At 37.1% G+C, this 21,700-nt stretch overlaps 1 protein-coding gene across 1 annotated transcript in view; it reads right to left on the reverse strand.

Moving 5' to 3' along the window:
- gfpt1 (glutamine--fructose-6-phosphate transaminase 1) overlaps positions 1–21,700 on the reverse strand; it is a 43,780-nt gene that overhangs the window by 13,672 nt on the left and 8,408 nt on the right. Inside the window, exons 4-14 of the mRNA XM_084389393.1 lie at positions 19,070–19,195; positions 18,909–18,967; positions 18,679–18,810; positions 18,527–18,588; positions 16,984–17,063; positions 16,413–16,521; positions 15,654–15,817; positions 8,749–8,844; positions 7,427–7,524; positions 1,846–1,966; positions 1,593–1,750 (exon numbers count right to left, since the gene is read on the reverse strand). Coding sequence (XP_084245519.1) covers positions 1,593–1,750; positions 1,846–1,966; positions 7,427–7,524; positions 8,749–8,844; positions 15,654–15,817; positions 16,413–16,521; positions 16,984–17,063; positions 18,527–18,588; positions 18,679–18,810; positions 18,909–18,967; positions 19,070–19,195 — 1,205 coding nt within the window. The remainder of the gene's footprint in view (positions 1–1,592; positions 1,751–1,845; positions 1,967–7,426; positions 7,525–8,748; positions 8,845–15,653; positions 15,818–16,412; positions 16,522–16,983; positions 17,064–18,526; positions 18,589–18,678; positions 18,811–18,908; positions 18,968–19,069; positions 19,196–21,700) is intronic.

A 21,700-nucleotide genomic window follows, 5' to 3' on the forward strand; every position in this document is an offset into this window, starting at 1 on the left:
CACCAGCTCCAGGTGGAGAGGAGAGAGAGTGATAGAGCCAATTCAATTGATGGGGATTATTAGGAGGCCATGATTGGCAAGAGCCAATGGAGGGAATTTGGCCAGAGAAGTGCCATGGGATTGTTAATGACCACAGAGAGTCATTAAGAGAGTCAAAAGTAACAAAGCCCAAAGCTTATTGGGATTTATTGGATGGGAGGCGTGCTAAAATGTTCCATCCATTTATCAACTGAAAACAGCATTGAGTAAAAGATCAATTCTTGAGATTTAAGAATCAATATCAATTCAAAAATGAGAATCGATTAAAAGAGAAATGTATATTTTTTACTCATCCCTACTGCACCATATTGAAATAATTGGTTTCTTGAAGAGGTCCCCTGGCTATGGGATAGCTGCGGGTAATACTTTACTGCTTTTTATATTTGTATTGTTCACTGTAATCTTTTTATTGTGTTTTTTTTAGGTAGACAATTTTAAGATCTGTCCAGGGACAACGGATGATAAATAGCCTTTTGGCTAATTCTGGTGCATTTGCAGCAATGCTAATTAATGTACACTGTCCCTGTCAAATAAATAAATAATTAAATAAATAAGGCCAATTTACAGCACATAACAAGGTTTACCATGTGGGACGTTCACTTGGTCATACAAAGTGAATGGTTAAAAGAATCTGTTGTACAGAGCATTGGATGCTAGCAAATTGGTGGAAATGGGTTGGAGAATGGTTTGGGGCAGTCATGGCCTAGTGGTTAGGGAGTTGGACTGGTAACCCAAGGTTGCTGGTTCGATTCCAGAACCGGTGGGAAATGACTGAGGTGCCCTTGAGCAAGGCACCTAACCCCTAATCGCTCCCCGGGCGCCACACAAAGGCTGCCCGCTGCTCTGGGTGTGTATCCACGTTTGCAGTGTGTGTGTGTTAACTACTCACTACTCTGCTCCTAATGTGTGTGCATTAACTTGGATGGGTTAAATGCAGAGGTCAAATTCCAAGTATGGGTTACCATACTTGGCCGTCACGTGTCACTTTCACTTTCATGAAATAGACATCTGAGTAAAAGAGAATGGTACGAATTATTAGGGGGTTTGTAGGGGGTCTGACATCCCTAATTAAGGCTTGAAATACCCAAGTGTTAACTGTTGACAGTTTTAATCTTACATAGGATTATGGAACATTTCAAAGTAACCTAAAAAGTTAAGATTACAAGAAAAAGTCAGAGTGTGTATTTTCAGAAGCTTGTGAACAGAACAGGAAATTCACCCGTGGGCTGCTTGAGCATTAGTACCAGTATCAGATGGTACACAGATAAAAACAGAACTATCATTATTTATGACTGGATTATACATTTACTAAAGTAAATTAGTTACAATTTTAATAAAATGAATTGCATAATATGAGGATTGATTTATTGTCAATTAATCACATAGGGTCATATATATATATATATATATATATATATATATATATATATATAAATAAACATGTTCATTTGATGTCCAAACTCTTTTTTTTTTTTTTGGAATGGCAGACGACAAAAAAAGTACTTGATAAATTAAGAAACAAACAAACAAACAAACAAAAAAGAAGAACACACCTTGGTGCTTGCCACACCAATTTCTGGGCCAGCGTTGATGTGAACGCCACAGTCTGTTTCCCTTGAGATGGAGCTGCCCACAGTGTTGGTGATGCCGACCGTCAGAGCGCCTCTCTCCTTACAGTAGCGCAGAGCCAACAGACTGTCTGCAGTCTCTCCTGAACACACACACACACACACACATCAGAGTTCAGAAACCTGCCTTTTCCCACAAACACAATACACAGCTTCACACACAGACACACGAGCTAACCTGACTGACTGATGAAAAAGCACACATCATCTCGGAAGACTGGTGTGTTTCGGTCCAGGAAATCACTGGCCAGCTCCACCATGACAGGAAGTTCAGTCAGTTCTTCCAGTACCTGACGAGTCTAAGCAGGAAACAGAACCAGCAGGAACCAGTTATTATGTCCTACTCAGACATGACAATAAAAGTTATAAATTGCAATTTGTTAAAATAATTGTATTGGTTTTACTCTGAAGTCCACTTATGACTTAATCAGGCCTTTCTGCAGCTAAAGTTTTTTTTTTTTTTTTTTACAATTTCCATTCTTTTTGGTGAAAATTCACACGCAAAAAGGGTTTATTGTTTGTAATCAATGTAGTAGTGTATGAAATCACTTTCAAGCCTTTTGGTCAACACAGTGAATCTGAGTAATCAACTTGAAAATCACAAAATCCACAATGAAATGACTGGATTTCTCCCGCAAAAATTCAAACAAAGGCAAATTAGATTTTTTTTGTAAATTCCCTCTTTGCATGTAAAATGAGTAAAAGCAGGTCAAATATTATGCGCTTCCCCATCTTTTCAAAGCAGCCATTACCATATCATTATAATGTTTTTGCAGTGGGGGCGCTACTGAGGTGCGCATGGAGTAGACGTGTTTCATCAATCTCCTCCCCGCCAAGTTTTTAAATTGGTGAAATTAGGTGCCGTATGTGCAGAGATATGAGAGAATTAAAGGTGGCACACAGTCTCCGCTTTCCTGCGCACCTCCGTGTTCAGCACAACAGACAGTTCAAGACCTTCACTGACCCTGCAGAGGCTGCGAGTGTTATTAAGAGTGTTTACAAAACGCATATACATGTACGGTGTTACTGTTAATTGTTCTAGAACTTGATATGTTTATTACTTGGAAGTGGAGTTGAGCGGAATCGAAGTGACTGGAGATGAATCCTCTTACTACTTGGTGTTCTCGGGTCGAAAAAGGGACAAAGTGCTTCATTTCGGGGAAGCCAGATGTGTGTGTGTGGGGGGGGGTTGACTTTGTTCTAAGTCCTGAAGAGTTCTGTAGAGTTTAGTGACTCATCAATGCGGACTCTCAGGACCAACTGAATATCTCAGGTTTACCAGGCCCCATTCAATGCCAAAGCTAGAGGTGTAGCTATTATTTTCCGTAATGTTCATTTTCGATTTTCATCCATGGTTGCTGATCCTCAGGGTAGATGTATAATGATATCTGGGCATATCAATTCTCTCCCCATAACTTTGCTCAATATTTATGGCCCCAATTTTGATTTTTTTTCCGCAAAATCTTTAATGTAATTCCAGATGCAAACCCTTCAAATGTAATAGTAGGTGGTGATTTCAACTGTTACTTAGATCCCTATATGGATAGACTTCCTCAAAACCACCACCTACAATTACCTCCATACAAACACTTCATAACTTAATCAAATCTAGAAATATGGTTGATATTTGGAAGCTGCAGCATCCGACAGATAGAGATTATTCATTTTAATCTCATGTTCACAAATCATACACTAGAATTGATTATTTTTGGTAACGTCTGAATTGGTTTCTAGTATTAGTAATACTAAATATCATAATATATTCATATCTGATCATAGCCCAGTTACATTTCAACTTGAAAGTATTTTGCCAAAGAAAAATTACTGTTGGCGTTTCAACCCAACGTTAATCAAAGGTTCAACTTTTATATCTTATTCAACTGGAAAAAAATAGATGAGTTTTTTGCAACTAACGACAATGGAGAGGTTTCAGATTACGTTTAAGGTTGTTATGCGAGGCCATATCATATCATTTGAGTCATCCAAAAACAGGCTTCAAATAGTCAGCTTCAGAAAATAGAAGAAACACTGCCAGTACTCAAATAAGCATATAGAGTGTCACTCTCAAAGGCTGACTATAATAACAAATTTTAATTAAAAGTATGAGTATAATTCAATCCTGAATAGTCAAATAAGTTAAGCAGAACTCCTCAAACTTAAGCAGAATATTTTTGAATTAGGGGATGAACCCAGAAGGCAACTGAGGGGAGAACAAGCTAAGAAGGTGATTCATATGGTAAAATAAAAAAAAAAAAAATTTTTTTATTAAGTCTTCCAAAATTAAGTGAATCCTCTAGGTCTGATCTTTAATCTGAACTCTCAATTGAAATTTTATTAGAGGCAATTCATGCTTTTCCATCTGAGAAAGCTGCAGGCCCGGACGGGTTTGGCTGTGATTTTTTTTTTAAAGCTTTTAGTAAGAGGTTGGCTCCTTTTATGCTAAGAATGCTACAGGATTCAATCCAAGGGAAGAAACTTCCTGATTCTTTATATTATGCAAATATTTGTATCGTTTTGAAAAAAAGGAAAACCTGAGACCGATCCAGCTAATTATAGACCCATTGCACTCTTAAATTTTGATCAAAAAGTATTGACTAAAATATTGGCTTCCAGGTTAGCACAACACATCTCAATGATTATCCATCCTGACCAAACTGGGTTTATTCCAGGAAGGAACTTAATATTCCTTAATATACACTTAATATTTTATACGCAGACCGTCAGTTAGCCAACAATTCTGCAGCTATTATTTCACTAGATGCCCAAAAGGCCTTCGACCAGATTGAATGGCCATTATGTTTGAAGCATTAAAACAGTTTGGATTCGGGGACAGATTTATCGACTGGATCCTCATCCTCATCAATTTTGACCAATGGTATTAGATCCAACTCTTTTAAACTGCACCGGGGTGTACGACAAAGTGATCCTTTATCACCTCTTCTTTTCAACATTGCACTTGAGCCATTAGCTGTAGGAATCAGAACTCATCCACATATTCATGGTATTGCATTGGGCAATGCTGAAAGTCTGATAAATGCATATGCAGATGATCTTTTACTGTGTGTTACTGATCCTGTGGTCGCTGTCCCTAAAATTTTAGATTACATTGACACTTTTGGTAAACTTTCAGGATATTCAATAAATTGGAGTAAAGGTGAATTTATGCCCCTAACAAATAACTTAAGTGATACCTTTTTGAACAGTACACCATTTAAAATAGTGGAGGATCAATTTACATCTTGGCCTGAAAATTCCAAAGAACTCAAATTATTTGTTTAAATTATTATTTTTTAGACATGATTAAACTCAAATTAAGCACTGAAAGCTGGAAACTGCTTCCTCTATCACTAATTGGCCGTGTGAATGTGATACAGATGGATACTCTCCCTAAGTTTCTATATCTCTTTCAAAATCTCCTTATTTATTTGCCGGCAACCTTTTTTTAAACAACTTGATTCAGTTATTCTGTCATTTGTATGGAACTATAAAACACCTCACATAGCAAAAGCCCACTCGCAAAAACCTACTGATTTTGGAGGCCTCGGCCTTCCTATTTTTAAGCATTATTATTGGGCAGCAAATGCCAGAGCTCTCACTTTCTGGCAAAGATTTATGCTGTATAGCAGTGGTTCTCAAACCTGTCCTGGCGTACCCCCAACACTGCACGTTTTCTTTGTCGCCCTAATCAAACACACCTGATTCAATTCATCAGCTCATTATAACATGGGTGAATGAGCTGATGAGTTGAATCAGGTGTGTTTTATTAGGGAGACAAAGAAAACGTGCAGTGTTGGGGGTACGCCAGGACAGGTTTGAGAACCACTGCTGTATAGGATATCTCTTTTTCACAACTTAAAAGTTAGTTTGCACTCCCACAGTCTCACTTCTTCCGTTACTTGCAAATTAGAAATTATGTAAAGAAAAATATTCCACAGTTTATAAATAAACCTGAAAACCATATTATTCACAATCTTTTATCTTCTAATCCTGAAACCAGACATTTGATATCTTGTTTTGTTCGTGCTTTTGCTACATCTATATACACCAACCACCTTAAAGTGATCTGGTCTACTGAAGTGAACGATGAAGTGTCTGATGAGATCTGGGAAGAAGGCCTGTCGAGAATAAAGAGCTGTTCTGTAAATTCGAGATATAAATGAATCCAGTTCAATTTCAAACGCATTCAATACTCCAAAACTAGATTAAACAAAATATTTCCCTCCATATCTTCTCAATGTGATAGGTGCAAGATGGCGGAGGGGACATTGGCACATTTATTTTGGTTTTGCCCTAATTTGTATGATTTCTGGTTTAACATTTTTGAATTGTTTTCAAGCGCATACAGAATTAACATCAACCGGACCACAATCTGGCTATTTTTGGCTATTCTGATGTAATGGATACTATCCCTCATACTCTTCAGCATGCTCTAATGGTAGGCTTAATTGCAGCCAAAAAAAGTAATACTCCTCAATTGGAAACCTTCACAAGCCCCTTGTTTCCAGAGATGGTTAAATGAGACGCTGTATATTATCCAAATGGAACAGATACATTTTGGTGAGATTTGAAGCCACATGGGGACCTCTCTTGAGACTTTAGGAAGTTTAACAATGATATATTCTGTAAGCCTCCCCTCAATTTATTTATTTATATTTCTTTTTTTTTCTTCTCCTGTGGTGAAGATTTATAAAACAATTGTGAATATTGTAATTTATGTTTATATTTTCAATAATTATTTTGCATATATTTGCTGACTGAGGCAATCCAGATGTTTTTTTGTTTTTGTTTTTCTCCGTTGTGTGTTAATGTATCTTTTGTTGTCCTGACTGTTTTATGCTTTTGTGTTAGTTAATATAACGTCAGAACTTTAAACTGCCAAAAACATTATTATTATTTTATTTAGTGTCAGTAGATGATCCAAAATGAGGTGGAAAAGTTTTTAAAGTTACTTAAAATGTTTCATATTAGCACACTGACCTCAATTTCAAAAGATCAAGGAGAAAATTGTATTTCTCCTAATACGAGCCTGTTTAAAAGCTGGACTTAAACTTTTACATGTCTCTGTGGGCCCTTCACACCAGACATTAACATGCATTTCATATCCGGACAGTCTTCAGCTGGATTGCATTGTCACCTCGGACTCCAAGTCTCCAATGTGATCGGATTCAAATATTTCAAGATTATTTCTTTCATATGACAGACAATAAATAAGAAATAGTCTATTGCGTTTTCCTACTTAGAAGCTGTCTGTGAAGATTCAGCAAAGATGGAAAACTCACACACAGAGAAAAGCAAATTATATAATACTTTTCATACATTTACTTTCTTTGTTTAACAATTTGGACAAATAATTTATTAGCCAGTACTGTTAAACAAAGAAATCTAATAAAGATGGAGAAAAGGTGATGTTCTCAGCGTGATCATGTTAAAAGTCCCGCCACTGTCAATCATCATTATGCAAATTATCGAGGAAACAGAAAAACTTATCAGCCGATAATTAAGAAATAATTTATATTATATTGACATTTCAGCCATTGGCGATATATTGGTTGCTCACTAAATGAAACTTTTAAAATCAAATGGTTTTCATGAATGAATTATCATGTACAACTCTGTTGAATGTTGTTAGAATCTGTCCCTGAATAGCTCCGAATGTGGCGTCACACTGTGTCTTCAGTGCGGGATCCATTTGCTGGAAAACCCCAAATAATGTCAGGTGTGAAGTGAGCCCGTGTTTGTTTGTTTGGTGCTGTACATACTGCAACTCCAGCATGATAACTGGTCCCACAGGCGATCAAAATGAGCCTTCGACATCTCTGGATCTCTTTAATATGATCTTTCAGCCCTCCCAAGGTCACTGCACACACACAAACACACGTTAAGAAAATCTGGCATAACAAGTAGAAAATCCAGGACAAATCAGCTATTTCCAGTAAATTTGCTACTAATCATTCTACTGAAATCTGACACATTGCTAAGGAAGCCCTGAACCGCAACGTAAAAAAAAAAGTCTTCCGCAGAAGTTTGTGCGTGTGTGTGTCTGTGTGTCTGTGTGTGTGTGTGTGTGTGTGTGTGTGTGTGTGTGTGTGTGTGTGTGTGTGTGCTCGTGAAGTCGAACTGCTTCTGACATGGATCTAAACAAAATAGTAGCTTTTTACTTTTATCTGAGCTTTCAACAAAAGGATATTCTACAGGTGCTAATCTAACAACATGGCATTACCATTTGTTTTAGGACGTTACAAAATATACTGCGTCGGAATAGACTTTACAGGCGAAAACACTTTTCAGACTGGATGGAGTTATCCAGCTTTATATCTGAGGAAATCACGGGATCCGGCCAAATGATTGGATACAGAATGAGGCACTTTAAAATGTGTCCAGAAAGGATTTACGGTGGAGAGGGAGACAGTGCGGTTACTGTTAAGTGTTCTCAACCCAGATGACGTTGCCTATAGACGAGCACGAAGACACATAGGCCTTGAGTCACGTGCCACATTAAGTTTGGACCAGGATTGTGGTGCCTACTCCGGCGGAGTCTTCGTGCTCGTTCATAAGCGTCCTAAGACAAATGGTAATGCCATGTTGGTAGATTAGCACCTGTAGAATTTCCTTTTGTTGAAAGCTCAGATAAAAGTAAAAAACTACTATTATATTTAGCAGTTCGACTTCACGAGCGCATGTCTTTACAAAAAAATAAAAAAATAAGAACTTTTACGGAAGATGGTATTCTCGAAATATTTCGACTTTAATCTCGAAATGCTAGAAAATCTTCTTTTTTTTACAGATTTTTTTTTATTTTTTAATTATTTTATTTTTATACACGTTGCGGTTGAGGGCTTCTGTACATTGCTCATGAATCCAGTTTTATGCACAATAATGCATTTGACTGCAAGTGTAAAAAAAACATTAGTGTCATTGAAATGTTTGGAAATCATTCCTTTGGAATGATTTGTTTAGAAATGTTTGGAAATCATTCCTGTTAAATCCATGTAATTGTTTCTAAGGAACTGTAAATTCCCTAGAAACTTTACCCACGTCTGGTCTGGAAGTGCTTCACTGATCTGAGCACAGCTGGGCTCACCTGTGTTGTTCTCAAAGTTAACTCTTCCTCTCATGGTGTTGACCACTGACTCTGGCTGCTCAAAGATCTCCTTCTGCATGAAGGAACTGAAGTTTCCTGTTTCAAAAGAAGAACCAGAGTGATGTTAGAAAGTGGTAAACTACATTAGAATATCTAAGAATACCGTGCTGAAGCATGAAACGGAGTTAATTTGGTTGTGCTGAGTGAATTGTCATATTTTTGAGGAAATATCATCTGGAACTGTTCTCGTCTCAAATGGCATCCAGGAGGCGTTGTAAGCCACGACTGAAAAACTATTATCATAAATTGCCGATTACTGACAGTCTCTTTGACAGGATTAAGAGATTTTAGCCACTGACACCAGACAAAAACAAAGCCCTTAATGTTCTGCTCAATTACAAACTCTTAATTCATTATTTTCTCACATAATCATTGAGGAACACAACAGGAATGCGAAAACAACTGAGGGAATGCTATACCCCGAATTTAGGTCATGAGAATTGGGTTATTTCACAATAGGCCAGATGAAATGTAGGGGGTGAGGAGAAAGGGGGGAAGGAGTGGATGGAGGTGGAGGAGGAGGAGCAAAAAAGGAGGAGAAATACATAGCAGTGCACATCTGAAGCGATGTACTGCCCTCTGGTGGCCAGAGAGCAAATTGCACATTTGTTCTCTAATACACGGCAACTCCACAAGCTCAACGGTGCTAAATGGACTGCTATGTAGTCTCCGTCTCAGTCCTAGTCCTCAGTCAGTCAGAATGCTCAACTGCAATGTCACTTCCAGAAGTCAGGGTGCACAGGTTTTCATCAGTTCACTTAAAAGGGAGAGTGGGCCGCACTGTATACCGAAACTCTTCCCTGACAGGAACTACCTGGACGGAGACATCTAAAGAGGAACCTCAGCTGTACACAACCACAACCTTTTGTTGTGTTTTCACCATTTTTCTAACCACAGCTTTATGAAACATGCAGGTCAGATGTTATAAATGACAGTTATATCATCACACACCCTTCACCATACCTAGAGATTGGCATGATTTTATTTCAGTTAGCCTAATAGCTGGTTTGATTTGCATTGAGAGATGATCTTATGGAAAGTACTCCATGCCAATCTCTAGGTATGGTGAAGGCTATGTGATGATGTGGGGCTATTTTAATTCCAAAGGCCAAGGGAACTTTATCAGGATGCATAGTATCCTAAAAAAAAAAAAAAAAAAATACTTAAAAATAAAAATCTGCCTGCCTCTATGGGAATTTAACATAGTGGTGCCCAAACTTATGCACCCTGTTTTTTAAGGAAGAACATTTATTTATTTACGATACATTATTCATTCACAAAGAAAATTGGTGTCCTTAAAGGTTGGATTTTTCCTAATTTTTTTAAATAAGGCATTAAGTTAAATTTGCAAAATATGATTTTTTATTCCTCTTTTTAGTCAACTTTAGCATGGTTGCCTAAACTTATGCATAGCACTGTACGTAACAATAGGGAAGAAAATACAATTACAACTTTCGTTTCATGCTGACTTCAAATCAAAACTTATATATTAATACAAGTGCACAAGACATGAATGACCCATTGTTAGACATTTCTAAGATGCATTTGATCTTATTAAATAATATTAAATTGTAAATAAATTAAAAGATTCATCTGACTGTTTATTTTTTCTGTTTTCTGTATTTCACTTTAATGTTTTGATTCCATTTTAATAATCGAAAAAGGATGACAAATGTATTGAATTCATAAAAAATGATATATATATTTAAATATATATATATATATATATATTTTTTTTTTTTATATATATATATATATATATATATATATATATATATATATATATATATATTTTTTTTTTTTTTATTTATATTTATTTATTATTATTATTATTATTTGAATATTAACAATAACAGTGCTCAATGAAATGTGTTTTATTTTATTTATTTTCAGAAATTCTTTGCTCTGTCTGTTTGGATTTTGTTTTATACTTTAACACGAATTTATTATCAAAAACAATGATAATCAAATGAATAGATATAACAATTTAATCTTTTAAAATGTCAACAATTTCTTTGTTTTGCAAATGTAATGCCGCACAAGGGTTTACCATTTAAATTAAAACAATATAATATATACACTGCTCAAAAAAATAAAGGGAACACTTTTTAATCAGAGAATAGCATCAAGTCAGTTAAACTCCTGGGATATTGATCTGGTCAGTTAAGTAACAGAGGGGGTTGGTAATCAGTTTCAACTGCTTTAGTGTTAATGAAATTAACAGCAGGTGCACTAGATGGGCAACAGTGAGACCACCCCCAAAACAGGAATGGTTTTACAGGTGGAGGCCACTGACATTTTTTCCCTACTCATCTTTTCAGACTGTTTTTCACCAGTTTTGCATTTGGCTAGGGTCAGTGTCACTACTGGTAGCATGAGGCGATACCTGGACCCTACAGAGGTTGCGCAGGCAGTCCAGCTCCTTCAGGATGGCTCATCAATACGTGCCATTGCCAGAAGGTTTGCTGTGTCTCCCAGCACAGTCTCAAGAGCATGGAGGAGATTCCAGGAAGACAGACAGCTACTCTAGGAGAGCTGGACAGGGCCGTAGAAGGTCCTTAACCCATCAGCAGGACCGGTATCTGCTCCTTTGTGCGAGGAGGAACATGATGAGCACTGCCAGAACCCTACAAAATGACCTCCAGCAGGCCACTGGTGTGAATGTCTCTGACCAAACAATCAGAAACAGACTTCATGAGGGTGGTCTGAGGGCCCGACGTCCTCTAGTGGGCCCTGTGCTCACTGCCCAGCACCAGGGAGCTCGATTGGCATTTCCCATTGAACACCAGAATTGGCAGGTCCGCCACTGGTGCCCTGTGGTTTTCACAAATGAGAGCAGGTTCACCCTGAGCACGTGACAGACAGGAAAGGGTCTGGAGAAGCCGTGGAGAATGTTATGCTGCCTGTAACATCGTTCAGCATGACCGGTTTGGTGGTGGGTCAGTGATGGTCTGGGGAGGCATATCCATGGAGGGACGCACAGACCTCTGCAGGCTAGACAATGGCACCCTGACTGCCATTAGGTATCGGGATGAAATCCTTGGATCCATTGTCAGACCCTATGCTGGTGCAGTGGGTCCTGGGTTCCTCCTGGTGCACAACAATGCCCGGCCTCATGTGGCGAGAGCATGCAGGCAGTTCCTCGAGGATGAAGGAATGATACCATTGAAGGGCCACCACGCTCACCTGACCTACATCCAATAGAACACCTCTGAAACATTGTGTTTCGGTCCATCTGACATCACCTGGTTGCACCTCAGACTGTCCAGGAGCTCAGTGATGCGCTGGTCCAGATCTGGGAGGAAATACTCCAGGACACCATCCGTCGTCTCAGTAGGAGCATGTCCCGACGTTGTCAGGCATGCATACAAGCACGTGGGGGCCATACAAACTACTGAGTGCCATTTTGAGTTGCTGCAATGAAATTTCAGCAAAATTGACAAGCCTGCTGCATCATTTTTTCACTTAGATTTCCGGGGTGTCTTTGAATTCAATCCTCTGTAGGTTGATCATTTTCATTTCCATCAAACGATGTGGCATCTTTTCATTCATAACACATTACCCAGTCCATATTAGTATAGATATCCAGCATGATATTTTTCCCCATTGAGATCTGATGTGTTTTCAAAGTGTTCCTTTAATTTTTTTGAGCAGTGTATATATATAAATAAATAAATAAATATATATACATACATACAAACAAACATTCATTCATTTATATATATTATATATATATATATATATATATATATATATATATATATATATATATATATATAATTATTTTTTGAATATTAACAATAACAGTGCTTAATGAAATGTGTTTTATTTTATTTATTTTCAGAAATTCTTTGCTCTGTCTGTTTGGATTTTGTTTTATACTTTAACACGAATTTATGATCAAAAACAATGACAATCAAATGAATATATATAACAATTTAATCTTTTAAAATGTCCTTTGTTTTGCAAATATAATGCCGCACAAGGATTTTATCATTTAAATGAAAACAATATAATATATAATAACGTAATATTCCTTAAAATATTCCTTACCGTTTTAAAGGAGTCATAACCTAGTATTACATTGGATACCTACTTCTGTATTATAGTTCTTTCAGGCCCTTCTAAAAAAGAAAAGTGGAAAAAAAATAAACACAGACCTACTTTTACCCTTATTTCTGAAGGCATTATTGTCTCGCGAGATCTATGCGATGTTTTGGCTGTCGTGGACGCTCTATATGGCTCTGCACGCCAGTTGAAAGGGTTGTTGGGACAGCGTCATTAAAAATGAATTTCATCCACTGGTCCCTGATAGTTTCGTCCGATTTTGGGAGATAAAACACATTTACATGTTTTTTATGGCAATCAACCACAGAGCAAGACCGGTGTGCACTCGGTTTCTCCATCTTTCCCGACTGAACTGAATATGAGGGGGAGAGGGGAAGGGGGGCTTCCTGCTGCGGTGTCCATATATGGTATATCCTACTACCTCATGACGTCAAGAGGGAGCTGAAATCAAAATCTCGTATTTGAGTGTGCGTGCACGCGCGCTGGTTGCACGCGCGCTGGTAAACAAACGCTTCACTTTTAAATATCGGCTTCCCGGCCAGTGTATAATCGTTAGTCGATCATAACATACATTGATTCTCGTGGAAAAGTGAAAATTGCAGGTTATGACTCCTTTAATAAACTGTATTATTATCATTGTTAATATGTTTTGTGCAAGAGCGAAGGGAATCCACGTGCGAGTGGAGACTTGATCCTTACTTTCCAGAAAAGGTGGGACATTTTGTAAAATGTAATACAATCAAGAATCTTAAATTTGTAAATTCTCTTTAACCTTTATTTAACTGACAAAAGTACAACAAAAAGATTGTCCATGTTTTCACTGGCCTATTAAACAAATTTTGATTTTGATGGCTGCAACTTCCCAAGTTTGTCCTTAAACATCCTGAAAACAACCCATTTTACCCCTGCAAATGTGGGTCACACAGGGTGCGGTTGTTTCATATCCAATCATCTGTGTATTTCTCCCGTGACATTTCTGTAATGTGAGTTTAATCACGTCTAAAAGGCTCTTCAACTTCCAAGAAAACGTCACTCAATCACGTCAGAGCAGACTTTACAGGGGAAATATGATCAACAAAATGAAGAATACTTCAAACATTGCAAATAATTACCACAAAACAAAAAGATTGCATGTGTGCATGTCAGTTTCTGATTACTCTCATATAACCAGACTGTTGACTATCACCATAAAGAGCCATTCACACCAAGAACGATAACTATAAAGGTTTATTACCGTAATCGTTTAATTCTATGAGAATAGGGAAGTCCACAACACAATGATAACGAAACAGAGGAACGACATCGTTAGAATCACTTTCAGTTTCAGAACTATTTATTTTCCAGCTGATGAATGATAAAAACATTGACAGCCAATCAGAATCCACCAAAATTTGAAGAGCTCAAGCACTTAAAGCGGTCGATGGCAAAACTGTAGCATGCTTATATAATAAACAAAGTTATCGTCCATTGATGTGAACGCTAATATAGTTATCGTTATAGTTATTGTTCTTGGTGTGAACAGGCTTTAAGTCTGATCATATTCTTGCCTACCAATTGAAGTGACATGTTTGCAGGCTCAGCATATCTGTGTTTTTAATACATTAACAGTAATAAATTAATGACTAACTGAATTTAACTCATAATAATAATAATAATAATAATATTTATATATATATATATATATATATATATATATATATATATATATATATATATATATATATATATATATATATATATATATATATATATATATGTCACGGGAGAAATACACAGATGATTGGATATGAAACAACCGCACCCTGTGTGACCCACATTTTCAGGGGTAAAATGGGTTGTTTTCAGGATGTTTAAGGACAAACTTAAACAAATAAATTAATGACTAACTGAATTTAACTCATAATAATAATAAAAAATATATATACATATATATATATATATATATATATATATATATATATATATATATATATATATATATATATATATATATATATATATATATATATATATATATATATATTTATTTATTTATTATTATTATTATTATTATTATTATTATTATTATTATTATTATGAGTTAAATTCAGTTAGTCATTAATTTATTACCGGTAATGTATTAAAAACACAGATATGGTATTTGTATTCAAGAATGTGTGAGTTGTACTAACGGCAATTAAATGATTAATAATTAATTACTTAAAACCTTTTTCCTGAAGAGAGACATGAACTTTGCAAACAATGTTACATCTATAGTGCTTCCCCTGAAAGAAATCTTATCCAATTTGGATATATATATAATTTATAGTGCATGTTAATTTTTCTCAGGGGAAAAGAAAATCTCACAACTAATGCTGTAAACTATAAAGGGAACCCTGTAAAACCCTATTAAAGGTTAAAGTTAACAACTGATTTGTGTTAAAAAAAATTGTAATTGCAGGCAGGTTTTATAACAATAAAGCTCCTCACTAGAGTTATTTTATTTAAACAAGTAATGGTCATTGAATGGCTTTTCTGAGGTAAATGTAACGTTATGTACTGTAACATTGTTTATAATCTGTTTTACTGACGTCTTTCCGCGGTTCACTGACTGAGTGATGACACGCAAGTCAGATTCCATATTAAGTACTATGATGTCTTTCAACATGCCTTCTGATGCTCATTCATGTTTATTTCATTCTATAAACAGTAAAGAGGAAGAGCCAGTCAATCAGGTTGGAACTGGGGATTTCAATCAGCTCTTGCCAATTTAGTGTACATCATGCTTCTGTCCTTACCCTTCATGATCTGCTGCAGTTCCATCTGAAGGGTCTGGATGGCGCGGGCCGGATGGTCTCCCGCGGTGCGCTTGATCCGATGAATGGAGAGACGGCCATCACTCACTGCCGCAATATCATCGTCCTCGAGGAAGATGACCTGATTGGTGTGCTCGATGACAGCACTGCAGGGACAAAAGCAGTCATATAAATACCAAGTTCGTCAAGAAACTCTAGATGGCGCAGGCTGATGGGTCCTTAACGCGACACTACAAACTACACGGCAGAAGCTGATTGGTTTCTGTAGCATCTGTAGCTGATGAGCTTACCGCTCAACATTTAAAAAGTAGATCAATGTTGCTGAAGCAGTTTACGGCACGCTTTCAGAGTTCCTCTGAATCCCTCCACCTTCCCCAGCTCCACCTGTATATGGTTTTATTTATACATGCTATTTATGCTATGCTATCTTATATGCTCACAGCAGCGTGTATGAATTGGCAGTAGCAAGTTTCTGTACGTGCTCTGCAGCATAGCAGATCTATTCCGCCAAGACCAAATACATTAACACAGTCAAATCCACTCCCATGCAAAACTTTTCAGAGAGTTGCCATGATTTAAATGCATTTAAACACCTATTCTGTTTAAATCCACTCAAATCTTCTTGGGTTTTGCCCCATGGGCTTCAAAAACAGTGCAAACAAATAAATTCTCTCTGAAATTGCACAATATATGGATAAAACCAACAAAGAAAGAAAATGGATGAAACAGAAAGGAATGGACCTGGCATCAGATGCGAAGTAGTATTCCACAGCTTTCTGATCCACAGGAAATAGACACGTGTCCTGGTCCAACCTGGGCAGAGTACTGCAGCTCTTTTTATCTTTACCAGCTATATAAAAGATACAAACAACATTATCATTCATTATAGAACGTAACAGGGGAATTTAACAGAAGCTTGCAACATTTTTTTGTTTACACTTTATTTTGGGTAACTCTAAAGAGAATATATGCAGAAATTATATTTATGACGCAAGTAAAAGTTGCAATGAAGCAGGATAATGCATGTAAACTACATGAGTTATGCATGACAACATACTCAAAAAAGCATATTGTTCATGTCTTGTTTTTGCCACTATATGAATGCTTATTAATCGGCTATCAAATTTGACTTTATTTTTGGACTTCTGGACTTATTTGACAGAAATATTTGAAAGGAATTTACTTCCATTGGACAAAGACGGGCCAATGTAATCTTGCTCAATTATACACAGCATGTGTCAGTTGTTTTGCAAATGTAAATTGTGCTGAACGCAGTGTGAGGTCTGTATGAAGACAGTGTGTGCAAACTCACAGGAGCGATACAGGATGGGGATGTGATCCGTGGAAAGCTTGTGGTCACTTCTAACTCCAATCAGCAATGGACCTCCTCTCCTAGATGGAAGCACAGAAAACATCCGTTTGAGAAATTAAAATAAGATTGATTTGGCTGATTTGCTTTTAGTTGTTTTGTAGCCATTGACGACTATCAAGCGAATGGTAATTATTATTTTTTATGCATTCAACCACATCAGTTCAAATCAGTTTCAAAATAAAAGTCTGTTTGAAAGGTGATATTTGTGTTTGAACTTGATTTGAGGATGGCTTGAGTTGACGTGAAGTTCTCCTGTGTGTATGAATACAAATATTCCATGCAATAACAAACAGATTGTATATTTCTCAAACTGTAACAAAACATGGGGAAAAAACAGAAATCAAAGCAAACCTGAAATAATTTAATAATAAAACTACTTTGCTCTCACTTTTTGGACATCAGCTTACACGTGTAAAGATAATTTGCTGCTGGACTCTGCACTAGCCCACAACAGGTGTTGACATTGCATTTAGTTAGGTTAGTTGTCACATGAACCTACGAGGAATCACCCGTTTAAAACAAACGCAGAACAGAGGAGAGTCAACATTGCTTTGGCTTTTCGGAGATGGCAAGATGTTGTAAAAGCGACACAGAGATGAGTGTTTTTATTACTCCACAGGTGAGTAAGGTGTTTTATTGAACAGATAAACTGCCATATGTAGCTCTCTAACAGAGTTCACTGTAAAGCATTATTTATTGTGAAGATCATTTCTTTATGGTTGTTGTAGCGCTGTGCTGGAATTTATTTTCAAGGAAATCCAGAGTCTATTAATGGGTAAAGCTACAGTAACGTCTTCAGCTAGTCAGCTTGAGATCCTTTCCATCTAAACTGGTTATATCTCTTAAGCCTAGTAGAGAATGTTTTATGAGCAGTAAAATAATCAGTAAAACCATATTCATCCGCAGTCACGCAGAGCTGAAGCACAACCAAAAACAATGTTCTTTACACAAAATACAGAAGGGCCAAAAGACACATGGTATAGGCTACCTCTAACAAATACAACTGTTTTTTTTATTATTTTTTTATATTAACACAAATAATACTAACTAAGATTAATAAATATTTTAGATTTATTTGAACATTTACTATGTTAGTTAATTTGAACTAATGTAATTAACTAGTGTTAACAAATGGAACTTTATTGTAAAGTGTTACCTAAATTTTTACCATACAAAGACTGTAAATGACTTGTTAAACATCCCATCTGGTTTAATTTAGAATTGCCCATAGAGAATGAATTTCACCTTCTTTTAACTGATAACAGGAGAGTGTGTGTGTGTGTGTGTGTGTGTGTGTGTGTGTGTGTGTGTGTGTGTGTGTGTGTGTGTGTGTGTGTGTGTGCGTGTGTGTGTGTGTGTGTGTGTGTTGCTCAAAAGGTTACGATCAGGTCTTCATCCGAATAGAAAGAAACACCTGAATTGAATAAATGCACTAAACACATTTATTTAAGCACATATGTTAACTTTATCAGGTTGATGTTACCTGCTGCCTACTGTCTCTCCTGGATAGTGCACACTTTTGAAGACAAGGACAAAAGCTCCTTCCTAAATAGAGAAGGCATTTATTACCACATCATTCTCATTATTCATGACCTTTAGATCCTCTCTTGTCAAGGTGACAGAAAATGTGTTTACTAGTTGCTGGGTGACTTGTTCCACGAGGGTGGCGAAGGTGATGTCGCTCTCCCGGTTGTCATACATGTACTTCAACAGCTTAGCGATGGTCTCTGTATCTGTCTCAGACTCAAACTCATAACCTTTACTCTCCTGTAAAAACACATCAAAACAGAAGTGGTCAAAATACAGCCATATGTTGGTTGTTTGGATGAATGGATGGATAGATGACGCCAAAATGTTTTACTTGCCAGAAACTTCTTCAGGTCTTTGTAGTTGGTGATGATTCCATTATGGATGACAATAAACTCTGCAAGCAAATAAAATAAATCACAACTATGAAATTATCCATTCTTTCACAGATTTGTCCAACTAAATATTTGTAATGAAAAGCAGGCTGTTGGTAACAGACCGTTGTTCTTGTCTGATCTTTGCGGGTGGCTGTTGACGGGACTGGGGGCTCCATGAGTGGCCCATCGAGTGTGAGCGATTCCCAGGTGCACATCGAACTCCACATCAAGATCAACATCCTGCTGCCCTGTGGAACAGATGTTCAGTACAAACTGCTAATCTCATATCAAACAAATAGTGACATGATCACACTTATGTATGCATGCACTTGGCCAAGGCACTTCAAGTGTGCAACCCATTGTACATGTTAAAGAAAAGGAGAAATCTAGTTTAAAACAAGTTCTTCTAAATGTACTCTTTTTATTTTCAAGTTGGTTTCACAAAACGCTTATATCATTTTCAAAAAGTTTACCTGTTAAAACCTCTTAACTGTAATCCCACTTTTTAAGCATTGATCTGAACTTAAATGGTTGTAATTAGGGTTGGGCGTTAAAACGAAACGATTACCATAATTATCTCAACTCAATATATTTTTCCTCGGTAAAACGACAACAAGAGTTTGATAAATGCTCAATATAATGTTGTTTATGCGCCAAAAGCGTAACGAAACAGCGCTGCTAATTTGAACCGCGCCACACAAACCATTCATCCGCTTCAACTTTAAAGGTATAGTGGAGGATTTTCTTTATCCGGGTGGATCATCAAGACTATTGGTCCTCCTAGTTGTCAATCATTCTGGTGATATGTTTACGTAAGGCCGTCGTACGTGCTCGTCTCTAGGTAGTTTTCGCTTTCTGCGCATGCGCACTTTCGGGTGTATGTGTGTGGTGAGCTACGGTTTCAGCCATTCATTGAAGCTCGCCGTTCTCACCGGGTTTTTTCAAAATGTCTGAGGGTCGCAAGAGAAAAAGTGTCTACGAATTGTATGACAAGAGAAAGGCCTCTGAAGAAAGAAACAAGACCAGAGTGTTTTTGGGAGAATATTTCACACGCTGGCGTGCGCTAAAGCACAGGTTGGGCTTCCCACTGATGCCTCAGTCGCGAAGTTTCTACTCGACAGGTAAAGTTTGGCATGCTATTTGGAGAAATCCATTTAAAATCACTGCTAGTAAAAGTTAATGTAAGCTATGATTAGCGATGCTAGCCCTGGCACAAGTCACGCACTAGGCTCGTGCATGCTCTCTCGTGCACACGTTTAATAGGCGTTCCCTCTCGGGAGCAGGTAGAGTGTTGTGCATGTGCATTTTTTCAAAAAGTGGAGAGGGCAGTTCTTTTCTAAAATTCAGGAAAATCCTCCACTATACCTTTAATGAAAAGTTTTATTAGAGCTAAAAAGCTTATTAGAGCAGATGCATTTACTCGCTGATCGGTCTCAGTGATTTAAACTAGTTTCAATCTAGATTGAAACAGTGCTGACAAACAGGAGAGACACTGTGTCATTCCACAAATCGCCATCATTTAAGTCAAGTCAAGTCAAGTATGTTTGTATAGCGCTTTTCACAATACAGATTGTATCAAAGCAGCTTCACAGTATTAAATTAAAATAATACAACAAGGTTTGTTTCTAGTGGAATTTATTGATTGATAAAATCAAATTAGATATCCCCAAAATATCCCCAACTGAGCAAGCCAAAGGCAACAGTGGCAAGGAACCGAAAAACTCCATCAAGTGACCTAATGGTGTCCTAAAACTCCATCAGGTGACCCAATGGAGAAAAAAAAACCTTGGGAGAACCCAGGCTCAGTCGGGGGCCAGTTCTCCTCTGGCGTTTATTAACTAGAGGCCGGATTGTAATTTGAACTGTAAGATTAAAAATATTATATGAATGCCTGGCTGAAGAGATGCGACTTTAATCTAGTTTTAAACTGGGAGAGCGAGTCTGAGCAACGAACACTATCAGGAAGGCTATTCCAGAGTTTTGGAGCTAAATGTGAAAATGCTCTCCCTCCTTTGGTGGTTCTGGATATCCTAGGTATGACCAAAAGCCTTGAATTAAGTGATCTTAAAGAGCGCGATGGATTATAGGGCGATAGAAGATCCGTTAAATAGACTGGAGCTAAGCCGTTTAGGGCTTTATAAGTCAGTAGCAATACCTTGTAATTAATACGGAACTTTATAGGTAACCAATGCAGTGATGATAAAATTGGTGTTATATGATCATATTTTCTTGATCTAGTAAGAACTCTAGCGGCGGCATTTTGGACTAACTGTAGCTTGTTTATTGAGGATGCAGGATAATGCAGCGGCAGAGGATGCGGCTAATAAAGCATTACAGTAATCTAGTCTCGAGGTCATGAATGCATGAACTAACTTTTCTGCATCCATTTACCATGGATTTACTGCAGGAACACTAACTACACCGTGGTATTGTAGCAGAAATGTGGGATATTCATATATAATTTTATTACATTATTAAATGTAGACAAGTATTAAAGGAGTAATGGAATATAATTGCAGTATTTTTTGTGTGATTAAGCAATAGCATTTGTGCAGAAAAAATGAGGTTGTCAATTTTTACAGATGTTACCGTTTTGGTTAATGAACATAAATTTACATCTGCATCCTAACTCAAGCTACTACTGTCAACTCAAGCTACTGTCAAATGTGCAATTCTAAGAGACAAAACATGTAATATTATTAATATTGCTCGCTGCACTGCAAACTGTAATGGAAATTTTTTATTTCCATTGA

Source organism: Rutilus rutilus, assembly GCF_951802725.1.
Source record: "Rutilus rutilus genome assembly, chromosome: 19".
Taxonomy (NCBI): Eukaryota; Metazoa; Chordata; class Actinopteri; order Cypriniformes; family Leuciscidae; genus Rutilus; species Rutilus rutilus.